This window comes from Microcaecilia unicolor, chromosome 4 (genome assembly GCF_901765095.1).
Source record: "Microcaecilia unicolor chromosome 4, aMicUni1.1, whole genome shotgun sequence".
Lineage (NCBI taxonomy): Eukaryota > Metazoa > Chordata > Amphibia > Gymnophiona > Siphonopidae > Microcaecilia > Microcaecilia unicolor.
In genome coordinates this window covers 367,481,647-367,497,192 of record NC_044034.1, presented here as the reverse complement: position 1 = coordinate 367,497,192, position 15,546 = coordinate 367,481,647, and the positions used below count along the sequence as shown (strand labels likewise).

Below are 15,546 nucleotides of genomic sequence, written 5' to 3'. Positions count from 1 at the left end.
CGGACATACTTAACTCTTCCTCTCTAAGATCCCCCAATTTGTATATCACACACGAACCTTATTCTACCACAAGATCACCTTGTATTTGTTCGGTACCATGTAAGCCACATTGAGCCTGCAAATAGGTGGGAAAATGTAGAATACAAATGTAACAAATAAATAAAAATAAATAAATTATCAGCGCTGATTAGCTTGTTAACTAATTAAGTTATGCACATTGTTATGGAATATGCTTTGATTTCCACGAGGAAATTGATATATAGAATCTGGAGGATGATGGCTCTGTTATTCCCTGGTTGGGATGTGATAAATGATGGGGGTTGATGGATGAGGATTAGATTTATATGTCCCAGACAAATTTCCAAATAGGGTACAAAGTTGGGTAACTGAATTGTCCATCCTATTTGTGGAGTAGCCGCCTAGTGGTTATTGCAATGGACCTTGATCCTGAGGAACTGGGTTTGATTCCCACTGCAGCTCCTTGTGACTCTGGGTAAGTCACTTAGGGCCCCTTTTACGAAGATGCGGCAAAAGGGGGCCTGCGCTGGCGTCGGCTAAGGTGAAGAGAATACTGAGATGGAATGCAGACTTGTCGGTCAGACCTTGAAGGGAGAAGCTTTGCATATACCCTTCTGCAACTAAAACGTCATGAATACTGATGGACGGACAGACAACAGTGCTACTACTATTCAATCAAAATGGATATAAAAAGGCAAGTACCGCTGTCCTGTTAAACTTTAGCTCTTAACATTCATCTGCTGAAACTTTCTTTAGTGGGGCAATAAACAGTTATTGAAAAGGCAGGTCGAGACAAAGATAAGAACTTCAGATATAAAAATTGGCATTCCTGACATAGTAAGTCCTTAGGTAATATTAAAAATAATCTTCTTGGCACATGCCATGAACTCACTGCCTTCTGTAATCTATCAGCCACTCATTCTTTTTACAGATTCATGGAGCTGAACGGAGCTTCTCCAAGGTCGGCTCTGCAATTGATAGTATCACCCCATGGACTAAGTTTGAGAACAGAGCAGCAAGTCTCACATTATATGTAAAAATGATAAAGAAAGATACCCTTGCAGGAAGTACGGTGGGACATTAGACGTAGAAACGGAGAGGATGAAGCTTATACGGCTCTTTTCAAACATACTAAAGTCCTTTCTAAAATGATTACTAATAATTGCACAGTAAGTACCTCATGCTTTAAAATGTTTACAACAAAATGACTAGATAATGATCTAGGCTGACGTTGATAAGCAGCAGTGGGACCATCCTCACATGTGTTTTCATTGTCATCTCATCAAAACATTGTGGTCTCTGAGTAAGCACTTACACAGAACGAGCCTGGAATACAGGATGAGACAGGACCTTGTCTCCACTACCTACTGTAGGTGATAAAGAAAAATAATGTTACTGAGAAAAAATATAACTGCTTCAAACATATCTGTCCAGCACAAAGCGGCTTTCCAGACAGACCCTACTCCATCCTTGGTCACAGAACTGGGACCATCAGTGCAGGCAAATTGCAAAGGGACAGCTTAATATTAATACCTGAACCTCTTGCTGTCATGCAAGAACTGATTGCATGCTGTGCATATTTATGAAATATTTTACAGAACAGCTGTCCTTTAAGCCTTTTCAACAAAATTAGCGATGTTATTTCTATAAATCTGCAATCCTAAACAGTCAAGAGACTACAAACATAATTAAATAAAAACGTATCCACATTCTGAGGGACAGATTCTGTAAATGGCGTCTAAATTCTAAACATGTCCAATTAACACGCCCAGCACTATTCTATATAATGCACCTAAAATTAGGCGTGGTGTATCGGATAGCGCATAGGACCGGGGAATGCGCCTACATATACACAACAGAAAGGCTAGTGTAAATACTCCCGCCTAGATGTAAGCGTGTTTCCCCAAATTCTATTACAATATGCTTAAATTCGAGTAACACCCATGACAAGTCCACATTCCTCCCGTGGCCACACCCCTTTTCAGCTACACGCATTGGAATTTACACGCGCCTCTTTATAGAATAACAAGAAGCATGCAAAAAGTATTGCCAATTAGTGATAATTGGTTGTTACCGGCCAATTATTATCACCGATTCGCTCATTACTCAATTGAGTCGTGTGTGTAAATTGGCCATGTGCACAATTTAATGCTCGCTACTTGCCCATAATACCTATCAGGCTCATTTTCGAAAGAGGACGCCCATCTTTTGACACGAATCAGAAGATGGGCATCCTTCTCACAGGGTCATCCAAATTGGTATAATCGAAAGCCGATTTAAGATGTCACCAACTGCTTTCCGTCGCAGGGACGGGCAAAGTTCAAAGGGGCATATCAGAGGCGTAGCGAAGGTGGGACTTCGGCGTGCCTAACCCATAATGGAAACAAAAAAGTGCGTCCCTGATGAGCACTTGGACGACCTTACCTGGTTGTGTTTTTCTTACAACCAAGGCACAAAAAGGTGGCTGAAATGATCAGATGACCACCGGAGAGAATCGGGGTTGACCTCCCCTTACTCCCACAGTGCTCACTAACCCCCTCCCACCCTCAAAAACATCTTTCAAAATATTTTTGCCAGCCTCAGATGTCAAACTCAGGTCCATCAAAGCAGTATGCAGGTCCCTGGAGCAGTTTTAGTGGGTGCAGTACACTTCAGGCAGGCGGACCCAGGCCCATCCCCCTCCCTACCTGTTACGTTTGTAGAGGAAACAGTGAGCCCCCTCTAGGTGCCCCCCTTCACCCGTAAGGGCTATGGTAGTGGTGTACAGTTGTGGGTAGTGAATTTTAGGGGGGTTTGGGGGGCTCAGCATACAAGGTAAGGGAGCTATGTACCTGGGAGCATTTTCTGAAGTCCACTGCAGTGCCCCCTAAGGTGCCCGGTTGGTGTCCTGGCATGTCAGGGGGACCAGTGCACTAGAAATGCTGGCTCCTCCCATGATCAAAGGGCTTGCATTTGGTCGTTTCTGAGATGGGCGTCCTTGGTTTCCATTATCGCCGAAAATCAGAAACGACCAAGTCAAGGGATGACCATCTCTAAGGATGACCTAAATTTCAGGATTTGGGCGTCCACGACCGTATTATCGAAATGAAAGATGGACGTCCATCTTGTTTCGATAATACAGGTTTCCCCGACCCTCCATCGGGACGTTTTGCGAGGACGTCCTCAACAAAACTTGGGCGTCCCTTTTGATTATGCCCCTCTTTGTGTTCCCTTTCAGTCAAACCGGCATGACTTTATATTGCTGTGTAGAACTCTAAAAAACAAGAGTTAACTGGAAGGAAGTTTTGCCTCCATTTTCAAGATAAGCAATCACAATTGTATGGGTGGAACCTGGGAGTACCTCAGGGGTCTCCATTATCGCCTTTATTATTCAATATTTATTTATTTTACATATTTATAGACTGCGTAAATCAAAGCGGTTTACAAAAAAACATACAACACCAACAATAAAATAAATAAAATACATGGAAAGTGAATACTACCATTGATGTATCATATCCATGACTTGTATCAGAACTGCACCACTGGAAGAGCCATCTTTACATAAATGCTTCAACAAAGAAAGAAGTCTTTAATAACTGCTTAAACTGCAAAATTTCAGAGCACAATTTGAAATCTTTGGGGGCCGGCATAGATGTTTTTATATATGTCGATGATATACATCTGCTGTGTTCTCTGGAAGGAGATGTAAGAACTCTAATGAACGAGTATAATCGGTGTTTAGGTGTTATACAGGATTGGTGGAACAGCAATGGTTTGGGGTCCATATTTAGGTGCCTACTGTAAATGAATATGTTCCTTTAAAGACTACATGCCCAACAGTTCAGAATTGTGTAGAGAATTAAGGCGGATGTACAGTGTAGAGGACAAATAGTGAGAGTAACAACAAAGACGCTGGTGAAACGGGTGCTTGTTGTGATCCTAGACGCTACTTCACTTTGCCATTATCTCTACTGTGCCATTGAATATAAAGTCTGTTTTGAAGTTAATTCTGCGACGATGATATAATGGAAGTGTTAAGCAGCTCATGTATAAATGTACTTTATATGGCGGGTTTTGACTGAATTTGTCAAAACACAGTAACCAGTTTGTCCGTTTGTAATTTGGGAACATGTGAGTGGTCTGTGTGACATCCGAGGTCTTTTCCTCCATTTTTTAATTGGTAGATCGTTGTAGTTTACTTTTTTTTGGTTGGGTTTCGAAGCTGAGGTTTTTGTGGATGATATCGTATGCTCGCCTGTAAAATGCCTTATTGTTTCTAATAATAGCCTACCTCTAATAATTTCTTTATTATTTATTAGGCTTTATTTACCACCCTGACACAGGTAAAAAGCCGCCAGACACACATGCCACGAGGTAAGAGAACTTTTACCACATGGCCATGCGACGGGGAACCCTTACCGCTACCCACTGAGGTGACAATAAGGCCTCCTGCGCTAACCCAGCGGTAACTGGGCAACACGTGGTGATGGCTGTTTTTCGCCGGGTTACTGCCATGCAAGCCATTTCCGGGGGTTTTCTTATTCCCCCGGAAACGTCGCGCTGGGGGCAGGACTACCACCAGCAGCCACGTTGGGCCAGCAGTAATCCCAGAAGAGTGAGAGCCAAGCCCGCATTGGGCTTACCACCGCTCTATAAAAGTGCCCCCTCAAGGTGGTGTACAGCAACAATAAGTCAAATCGAAGCAATAGACAACAGTAAAAATATTCAAATTACAATACAAAGTATAGCATAGTATACTACTTACAATGACAGCACAATACATAATAAAACATTTTAATAGACAGCATAGGGTATAAGGAAAGATGGAACATACAGACAGGTAAGAGGGAAGAGGAGTTTGAAAATAAGGCGACTAATTTAAAGAGAGTTGCATATGAAGTCAGAGAGGTGCTTAAATATTATCTCGGCTAAAATGCCGCAGCCCCCCCCTTTAATCATCGAAAAACCCTGTAAATTTTGCCTTAAAAGCCAAATTTAGTTTCAGCCAATATTTATTTATTTACCGCCTTTTTGAAGGAATTCACTCAAGGCGGTGTATAGTAAGAATAGATCAAACATGAGCAATAGACAATTACAGCAGTAAAATATTCAGATAATACAAAGTATGGCATAGTGTGCAACATTACAATGTCAACACTAAACGTAATAGACGTAGGGTATAAGCAAAGATGGAACATATAGATAGGTAAGAGAGTAAGAGGAGTTAGAAAATAAGGCGACTAATTTAAAGAAAGGTGAACATGAGGTCAGAGAAATGGTTAAATATTATCTCAGCTAAGGTAGGAGTGGATAAACATGTCCTGCTGCAGTATGTGCAGCCTGTGTCACTCCGTGTGTGTTTGTGAGTGAGACTAACGAGTTAGTTACTTCTTGCAATAAAGGCCTGGTTGAAGAGCCAAGCCTTCACCTGCTTCCCGAAGTAGAGGTAGTCTTTTGTTAAGCGGAGTCTTTCAGGCAGTGCATTCCATTTTGTTAGCCCACGCCCGGAATTCACAGTAACCGGCACTGCTCTCCTCCACGATGACTGGATCTCTCTTCTTACCTTTTGCCATGGTTCTGGCATTAGGTCAGTGTGGGGCCTTGAGCATGAACAGAAGAAAGATACAGTCATTGTGGTAGGATGGGGGGGCTGAACAGTGGAGGAGAGCAATGCTGGTTACCGTGGGGGCCAGGGTGGAGGAGAGAAATGGTGGTCATCACGTGGAGGAGGGGTAGAGGATAGAAATGGTGCTTCAATTAATATCCCACTTGAGACTTCAGAAAACCCATTCTGGCTGATATTCAAAGGGAGTTAACTGGCTGGGAACAGCCACTGACCAGTTAACTCACTTGTATATGTGTACAGCACTGCGTATGCCTTGTAGCGCTATAGAAGTGTTAAGTAGTAGTAGTAGTATCTTATTGTGAATTGTGGTACTGCTTCCACTGGAGCAGGGGGTTTGTTCAATGTATCCCACCACACTTGTGATGAAGAAATGATTACTTACATCTCAACGGGGTCCTTTTACTAAGCTGCATAGGCGCCTACGCTCGCCCAACCTGCGCCAATTCAGAGTTACTGCCCGGTTAACACGAGAGACCTTACCTCTAAATCAATGGCTGGCGGTAAGGTCATAGACCCAAAATGGATACGCATCAATTTTTATTTTGCCGGAAGTTCACTTTCGGCAAAAATTTGAAATAGGCCTTTTTTACAGGTGCGCTCAAAAATGGATCAGCACACGCTGAAAACCCGCGCCTACACTACCGCGGCCCATTTTTCAGTGCACCTTAGTAAAAGTGCCCCAATGTTTCATAAGGATAAGAGCTCAACTACATTCTGGTTATGTGTTATTCATAGAGGTGAAGGAGACATTCCACCAGTAGCAAGTTGCAAGGAGCAGCGTAAGACCCATAAATGAAGGAAGAAACGCAGCAACAATTTGGAGGGGGGCGTTATCAACGTGGACTACTGTATTACAAGTTGCACTATTTTAGCACAGGGTACCATCGTTTTCAATGTGGTAAGATAGAATGACTTTTGGTCAAATATCCAGTCTTAATAGTAGCCCATGTTGGTAAGTTCCTCCCTCAATCCATTTACATAAGTACATAAGTAATGCCATACTGGGAAAAGACCAAAGGCCTATCAAGCCCAGCATCCTGTCCCCAACAGCGACCATTCCAGGTCAAGGACACCTGGCAGCTTCCCAAACGTACAAACATTCTATACATGTTATTCCCCAAATTGTGGATTTTTCCCAAGTCCATTTAGTAGCGGTCTATGGACTTGTCCTTTAGGAAACCGTCCAAACCTTTTTAAAACTCTGCCAAGCTAACTGCCTTCACCACGTTCTCCAGCAACGAATTCCAGAGTTTAATTATGCATTGGGTGAAGAAACATTTTCTCCGATTTGTTTAAATTTACTACACTGTAGTTTCATCGCATGCCCCCTAGTCCTAGTATTTTGGAAAGCGTGAACAGACGCTTCACATCCACCTGTTCCACTCCACTCATTATTTTATATACCTCTATCATGTCTCCCCTCAGCCGTCTCTTCTCCAAGCTGTATAGCCCCAGCCTCCTTAGTCTTTCTTCATAGGGAAGTCGTCCCATCCCCTCTATCATTTTTGTCACCCTTCGCTGCACCTTTTCCAATTCCACTATATCTTTCTTGAGATGCGGCGACCAGAATTGGACACAATACTCAAGGTGCGGTCGCACCATGGAATGGTACAACGGCATTATAACATCCTCACACCTGTTTTCCATACCTTTCCTAATAATACCCAACATTCTATTCGCTTTCCGAGCCGCAGCAGCACACTGAGCAGAAGGTTTCAGTGTATTATCGATGACGACACCCAGATCCCTTTCTTGGTCCGTAATTCCTAACGTGGAACCTTGCATGACGTAGCTATAATTCGGGTTCTTTTTTTCCCCACATGCATCACCTTGCACTTGCTACATATTTAAATATGTAGAAATGTACCAGCCCAACAGGAAAGTATTTGAAGAACAGCTTTTGGCACAATTTTCGTTTCTTCTTGTTCTCTCCTGCTGGCTCCCAGGGTGTATAAGTAAGCTTGGCACAGAGGGCTGATTGCAGTGCAGAGTGAAGAAGGAAGGTTACTTCAGTCCAGACGAGGTGAAAGAACAGCAGACTTCCATTACAGCAAAAGACCGACGGGAGCACATGATTAGAACCCTCTGTCTTCTCTGGCAGTAATGTACTGGGGTTTTTTTTTTGTACCCCGCACTTTCCCACTCATGGCAGGCTCAATGCAGCGGGCAATGGAGGGTTAAGTGACTTGCCCAGAGTCACAAGGAGCTGCCTGTGCCTGAAGTGGGAATCCAACTCAGTTCCCCAGGACCAAAGTCCACCACCCTAACCACTAGGCCACTCCTCCACTGTTGCTACTATTTGAGATTCTACATGGAATGTTGCTATTCCACTAGAAGTCGGCCCTTGCAGATCACCAATGTGGCCGCGCAGGCTTCTACATGGAATGTTGCTAGTGGAATAGCAACATTCCATGTAGAATCTCCAATAGTAGTAACATTCCATGTAGAATCTCCAATAGTATCTATTTTATTTTTGTTACATTTGTACCCTGCGCTTTCCCACTCATGGCAGGCTCAATGCAGCTTACATGGGGCAATGGAGGGTTAAGTGACTTGCCCAGAGTCACAAGGAGCTACCTGTGCCTGAGGTGGGAATCCAACTCAGTTCCTCAGGACCAAAGTCCACCACACTAACCACTAGGCCACTCCTCCACTGTTGCTACTATTTGAGATTCGACATGGAATGTTGCTATTCCACTAGCAACATTCCATGTAGAAGTCGGCCCTTGCAGATCAGCAATGTGGCCGCGCAGGCTTCTGCTTCTGTGAGTCTGACGTCCTGCACATACGTGCAGGACGTCAGACTCACAGAAGCAGAAGCCTGCGCAGCCTTCTACATGGAATGTTGCTAGTGGAATAGCAACATTCCATGTAGAATCTCCAATAGTAGCAATATTCCATGTAGAATCTCCAATAGTATCTGTTTTATTTTTGTTACGTTTGTACCCTGCGCTTTCCCACTCATGGCAGGCTCAATGCGGCTTACATGGGGCAATGGAGGGTTAAGTGACTTGCTCAGAGTCACAAGGAGCTGCCTGTGCCAGGAATCGAACTCACTTCCTCAGTTCCCCAGGACCAAAGTCCACCACCCGTTTACGTGTATCGCATTGGAAGTAGTCATTTATCTGCTCCAGGCTCTCCTCCCTACCTGCTGGAGAACATTTATTTATTTTTTTGCAGCATTTATATTATATTTTTTGTTCACATTTGTTCCGTGGAGTTGATGGCAGGACAGGCAAGCTGATATTACCACTTGCTACTTGAGCGGTACTTTATCACAGGGCGTCCTTCCCCTGACGAAGCCCCATTTGGCAAAACGGGTCCGTTGGGGAGGCCCTAGTTTGAAGCTGCGTCTGGCGCCGATAAGATAAGTAGTTTTGCTCTTTATGTCCTGGATTGTGGATTTATTATTTTTGCATTGTACACTATTTGAACACCGAGGGAGGAGGTTGGCGATGGACCTATGATTGAATTACGGTGGCTGTGTATAAGCAATCTTATTGATTAGGCTGTTTGTCACCAGTCTGAGGTCCTTCCCCCCTTCCATTATTTGTTCACTATACTGCAAATTGTTTAATTCTACCCGCTGTTTTTTGCTGTATTTCTAAAGTTGAGCGGAGTTTTTCCCCTTTTGCTTGTGTTACCTCAGCATTTATATCCCACGTTTTCCCACAAGCTAGCAGGCTCAATGTGGCTTACAGGAACCGTATTGGTGAACGCCAAGTACGGTAGGGGTTAAACAAATACAATTAGAAATAGGGTCAGGTAAGGTAATAAGTGACAAAGAAATAAGAAATAAAATTGTCCTTTGAATCATTGTAGAGTTGAGACTTTTAAGTAGAATCAGCAGGGTAGGCCTTGCAAAACAAATAGGTCTTTAAAGATCGCATGAATTCTTGATAGTCATGTATCGTTTTCACTCTCTTTGGCAGTGCTGCCACCATTTCACATGCCCACTTCCTCGCCTCTGATTTGCGGAGCCCCGAGGGGAGGAGCCGTGGCGGCGGTGATGTTTCACCCCAAGAGGCGTGGGCCCGGACGCGGAAATCGAGTGCCGCGGTTTCGGGAGAAGGACATGGGGGGAGAGGAGGGTTGCTGGACATGGGGGGAGGGCAGGGGAGAGAGCAAGGTTGGTGGACGGGGGAGGGGGGAGGCCAAGGGAAAGAGGAGGGTTGCTGGACATGGGAGGGGGGGGAGGGCAGGGGAGAGAGGAGGGTTGGTGGACCGGTGGGGGAGAAGAGGGCTGCTGGACATGGGAGGAGGTCAGGGGAAAGAGCAGGGTTGCTGGACGGGGGAGGCCATAGGAAAACAAAAAACTCGCCCGTTTTAACGGGCTTAACGGCTAGTAAATAAATAAATAAACAAGGGCTGATTTTTGCCGCTGTGTAACATATTCCAAATTCTGAAACAGATCAAAGATATGGAAAACTACATCAAAGGCCAAAAGCCTGCTTGTGAATGAGGGCATTTTACTCAAACCTGAGGATATAAAGCAGCCCGATTGTTAGAAAACAGCGGTGTACATTCCACTGTGCTTACATACCTCTTTATACCAAATAGTTCTAAGTGGTTTACAATAATAAAACCAAGGCAGACCCTTGGGAGGTTACATAAACATACCAATATTCACTCTAGTGAAATTAGGGCTGTACCGAATATTCATATTTGATTCAATCTCGAACACATTATTCATATTCTGCCGAACCGTAATTTAAATTCAAATACAAATAATCCAGGGTTCTACTGTGCTAAATCCTACTGAAATCTCTGAGAGTGGACGAGTTTGATCCTGGCAACCTGGGTTCAATTCCCACTGCAGCTCCTTGTGACTTTGGGAAGTCACTAAGAAGTCCTTTTGCTAAGATGCGCTAAAAAACGGCATGCGCAGATTCATTCTTCAACGCGCCTGTAAAAAAAAGTCTTTTTTTTTTTATTCTTCCCAAAAATGGACATTAGGCAAAATGAAAATTGGCGCACGTTCATTTTGGGGTCTGAGACCTTACCACCAGCCATTGACTTAGCAGTAAGGTCTCACGTGGTAATGACCTATGAGTGTCCGCTACGTGCGACAGAAAATAAAAAATATTTTTCGGACGCGCTTAGCAGACACGCGCCAAAAATGAAATTACCACAAGGGCCGTGTAGTAGCCGAGCGGCAACTCCATTTTGGCCCACGCTGGGCACTTGTAGGTGCCTACGCGGCTTAACCCTCCATTGCCCCAGGTACAAAAAACTTAGATTGTGCGCCCTCTAGGGACAGAGAAAGTACCTGCACATAATGTGTACAGCACTGCCCTCTAGGGACAGAGAAAGTACCTGCACATAACGTGTACAGCACTGTGTACATCTAGTAGCGCTATAGAAAAATGATTAGTAGTAATTTCATGCTGCTTCTTTTATTACTTGTTATGCTAAAGCTCAATGCCCATTATTCGTATTCGGTATCGTATTCAGCTGAAAAATATTTTTCATTCTTTGCATTTGGCCGAATAGTAAAATATAATATTCGGTACAGCTCTAGAACGTATATGACTGGACTGCAAAAAGGCATTGGGAACAATGAAAGTAGAGATTCAGTAAAAGCCAGGCTCATACTCTACTTCTGCTTACCTTGTCTGACTTGTAAGTCTGAAGCCAACTATCGATTCCTTGTTTACTCCAATTGCTTCAATATTGATGGTGTCATCGATGACTGATTCATTGCCAATAAAAATTAAGGGAAACTTCCAGATACCACCCGTAGCAGACTGTACCATCAGCGTGGCTGAATGTCTAAACATATGAAAATAAGAATTGGCAATAAAAATACACGGATACTCAAACACAAAGCAATGGACAGAGAGAATTGGGTACAGGGACACTCTCACAGTAGTCTGTGTTTGTCAGGGATGGTCCAACAATTAGGCCAAACCAGGCAGTCCCTAGGGCAACAGTTTCTGAAAGGTACCACACAGCAGCGCAGTAAGAGTAAAGCGCCCACACCAATTACAACCATCGGGAGATCTTTTACCAGTAGGGGGCAGTGCAGTTTTAAAATAGCTCATTAAGGGGCCCTTTTACTAAGGCGTGTAGACACCTACGCACGTTCAACGCATGTCAGTTTGGAATTACTGCGGGCTTTGGGTGGTAATTCAATTTTTTATGTGCGGGCGATACATGCGGCTGAAAATATTTTTTCTTTTCTACCATGTGGCACTAACCAGGCAGTAATCAGCAGTGTACGTGTGCTGACGTTTACCACTCAGTTAATGCGCGAGACCTTACCACTAAGTCAATGGGTGGCAGGGCCGCCGAGAGACTGGGCCGGGCCTGGCCCTGGCCCCCCTCGCCGCCCCCCCCCCAAGATCGCCGCTGCTCCCCCCTCCACCCCACCGAGGTCACTGCTGCTGCCGCCCCTGCTCCCCCCTCCGTCCGCCATCGGGCTGGGCCCCCAGCAGATTGCCTCCCTTCAGCCCTCCTTCCCTCCTTGTGTCCTGCCCTCGCGGAAGTTACATCAGATGAGGGTGGGACATAGGGAGGGAAGGAGGCCTGAAGGGAGGTGATCTGCTGCCCTGCTGCCTGCAGCGCTTTCACACGGAGGGGAAAGGCGCTGTGATTTCAATGCAGGGGGCCCGGCCCAGTGGCAGACGGTCGATGACGGAGGGCGGGTGGGACTGCGGCACCGGGCCCCCCTTGGAGGCCCAGGCCCGGGGAATTTTGTCCCCTCTGCCCCCCCCTCTCGGCGGCTATGATGGGTGGTGGTAAGTTCTCAGGCCCAAAACGGACGCGCGCCAATTTTTATTTTGCTGCATTTCCATTTTTGGCCAAAGCAAAAAGGCCATTTTTGCAGGTGCGCTGAAAATGGACCTGCGCGTGTCCAATACATGCACCTAGAACAGCACAGGCCATTTCTTGGCGCACCTTAGTAAAAGGACCTCTTAGGGTGGTACTGGGGGTGATCATGATTATTTGTCAGGAGGCGGGGGAAGGGTAAGGGGGCTAACTGGACAGGGGGCACAAGGCTGAAGGTTTGTTTAGGGCACCTCAAATTCTTGCCCTGGCCCTGCTGTTGGTTACATAAGCATCTCGGAATTTTTCTTCTCTCCCTCGTGTTATTTTTTTATTTTACTATTTTATTAGGATGGTAGAATGAAAGATTCCTTTGTGACTTGCCAGGATACTACTACTACTACTTAACATTTCTAGAGCGCTACTAGGGTTACGCAGCGCTGTACAGTTTAACAAAGAAAGACAGCCCCTGCTCAAAGGAGCTTACAATCTAAAGGACGAAACGTCAAGTTGGGGCAGTCTAGATTTCCTGAATAGAGGTGTAGTGGTTAGGTGCTGAAGGCAACATTGAAGAGGTGAGCTTTGAGCAAGGATTTGAAGATGGGCAGGGAGGGGGCCTGGCGTATGGGCTCAGGGAGTTTATTCCAAGCATGGGGTGAGGCGAGGCAGAAAGGGTGGAGCCTGGAGTTGGCGGTGGTGGAGAAGGGTACTGAAAGGAGGGATTTGTCTTGAGAGCAGAGGTTACGGGTAGGAGCGTAAGGGGAGATGAGGGTAGAGTGGTAATGAGAGGCTGCAGATTGAGTGCATTTGTAGAGAAGAAGCTTGAATTGTATGCGGTACCTGATCGGAAGCCAGTGAAGTGACTTGAGGAGAGGGTACCTATAGGATACCTATAGGACTGCTAGACCCATCCTGATTTAAAAAAAAACGTAGACCCAAGGTATAAGCAGAGCATTATAAAAACCTGACAAACTAAAGAAGCATCTGGATGCAGACAGGACTAGTGCAGTAGTGGGTAATACTGCTAAGAAGGCCCCCTGCCATGAACATTTTTATGGTAATCTTAATTTTTGCCCTGAGAACACCAGGGAGCCATTTCATTCTAGGACCTCAGTTACTAGAACAGGTTAATCAGTTAATGAGCATTAGTGCAAACAGGTCAGTGTTTAAACTGCAGTTGAGGTTAAATGCTAGCTTTGGATACTGACAGGCTAATTCTCATTAGTACAGGAGGCCTGTTATTTGTTGGGAAACTGTAATATGTATTTCCATAACGGCTGCAGGAGAGGTGCTTCTACTTTGCCTCTGGCCTTCTGATCCATCCAGAAAAGGGTAAATTTACAAAAGGCCTAGTCCAGACCTGTGTGGACAAAAATTGAAGCTATGAAAGTAAAATAGCTAAATCCATTTACGTGGATTTTCATACACTTCCATCCACAACACTCAAACTTTAAGCTGCAATAAAAAAAAAAGAACATTTCAGGAAGTGTAATTTGGTCCGAGGAGAAAATACACGCGAGCATTTAATTTAGAAAACGTAAGCAAGTTGCTAAAGAATGGACAATACTTAATTCTTCCTCCTAGACTACCTAATTCATTCTATTACTAATGAACTTTAATGCAATCACCACTCTGTATTTCCCTACCGGAAATGGCGATCGCCATCATGGTACAATGTAAGCCACATTGAACCTGTAAATAGGTGTGAAAATGTGGGATACAAATGCAATAAATAAATACATAAATTTATCTTACACTCTCATTTGAGATGACTTCAGGAATGGGGTTAGTCTATCTGCCTGAAATTCTCAAAAGGTCATTGAAATTTAGTCACTGGGATGAAACACAATGTGCATATTTATTAACAAGCACATACACCAGCTATATGATTGGTGCAAAGGCTTCTCCCTATCTGTAGGCAGTTAGGTGCATAAATGATAGCATTCTATAACTTGCATGCATAACTCCCGGACACATCTCTGATCTTTCCATGCTCCTCCCAGGTCCATGCCCACATAAGATTGCCATACTGGGAAAGACCATCTGGCAAGATCCCAAAAGAGTAAAATAGATTTCCTAAAGGACAAGTCCATAAACCACTACTAAATGGACTTGGGAAAAATCCACAATTCCAGGAATAACACGTATAGAATGTTTGTACGTTTGGGAAGTTTGCCAGGTGCCCTTGGCCTGGATTGGCCGCTGTCGTGGACAGGATGCTGGGCTCGATGGACCCCTGGTCTTTCCCAGTGTGGCATTACTTACAAAGAAGCAGTGAATTTTCCCAAGTCCATTTAATGGCTTATAGATTTCTCTTTTAGGGAGTTAGCCAAACTTTTTTAAACCCTGCTAAGCTAAATACTTTTACCACATTTTCTAGCAACAAATTAAAGACTTCAATTACATGTTGAGTACTCTGGGATTTGAGTAATCAACTTATAGTACAGGAACTAAGGGCAGCTATGCACTTAACTGCTAATTGATACCAATTATTAAGGCCAACTGGCTGTTGGCTCGAATTAACAGCCAATCATTGAATTAAATTACGCACACAACTGACCTTATTCTATAACTTACACACATACATTTTCACGCTAGCTGGAGTTTTGAGGTGTAGATGATCAAAAGCCCCGAGCTCTTCGAAACAGCACTCTAAAAATAGCAGTAGAACAGCACAGGGCTTTACCACCCCTATAATCAAAAATAATAACATGCAAATTTAAGCACGCTATTATCTCTGATCATAGCGTAAAAGTATGGGAGGATTGTGCCTGAGCACATCCTCTCGCACTTGTTTGACAGGTTTGGGCTATCAAAAGCACAGACCTGTCAAACACAGGGGCTGGAGTTCCAAAGGACCCCCAAACCCTCCTACAATGCAAGGCCCTGGCGGCCTAGTGCCCCTCCGAACCCCCACTCCAAGCCAATGACCTCCAGTCCCACTGAACACCTCCCCCCGATCCGGAGGTTCTCCAGCCCCCCTAACCCCCCTCGCACCCCCCCCCCCAAAAAAAAAAGCCCTGATGGCCCAGTAGGCCACGAAAATAAGCCCATTTTCAAGGAGGCGTTGAAAGAGAAGGGAGTGTACTACTCCTCGTCACTGAAGTACAGGATGGGGGGCGTGCAAGGGGGCCGCTAGACCACCTGGTTGG

At 44.7% G+C, this 15,546-nt stretch overlaps 1 protein-coding gene across 1 annotated transcript in view; it reads right to left on the bottom strand.

The window, feature by feature from the left end:
* The window catches only part of CFAP47 (cilia and flagella associated protein 47), a 1,083,264-nt gene that overhangs the window by 68,078 nt on the left and 999,640 nt on the right, over window positions 1-15,546 (bottom strand). Inside the window, 1 exon segment of the mRNA XM_030202357.1 lies at window positions 11,237-11,398. Coding sequence (XP_030058217.1) covers window positions 11,237-11,398 — 162 coding nt within the window.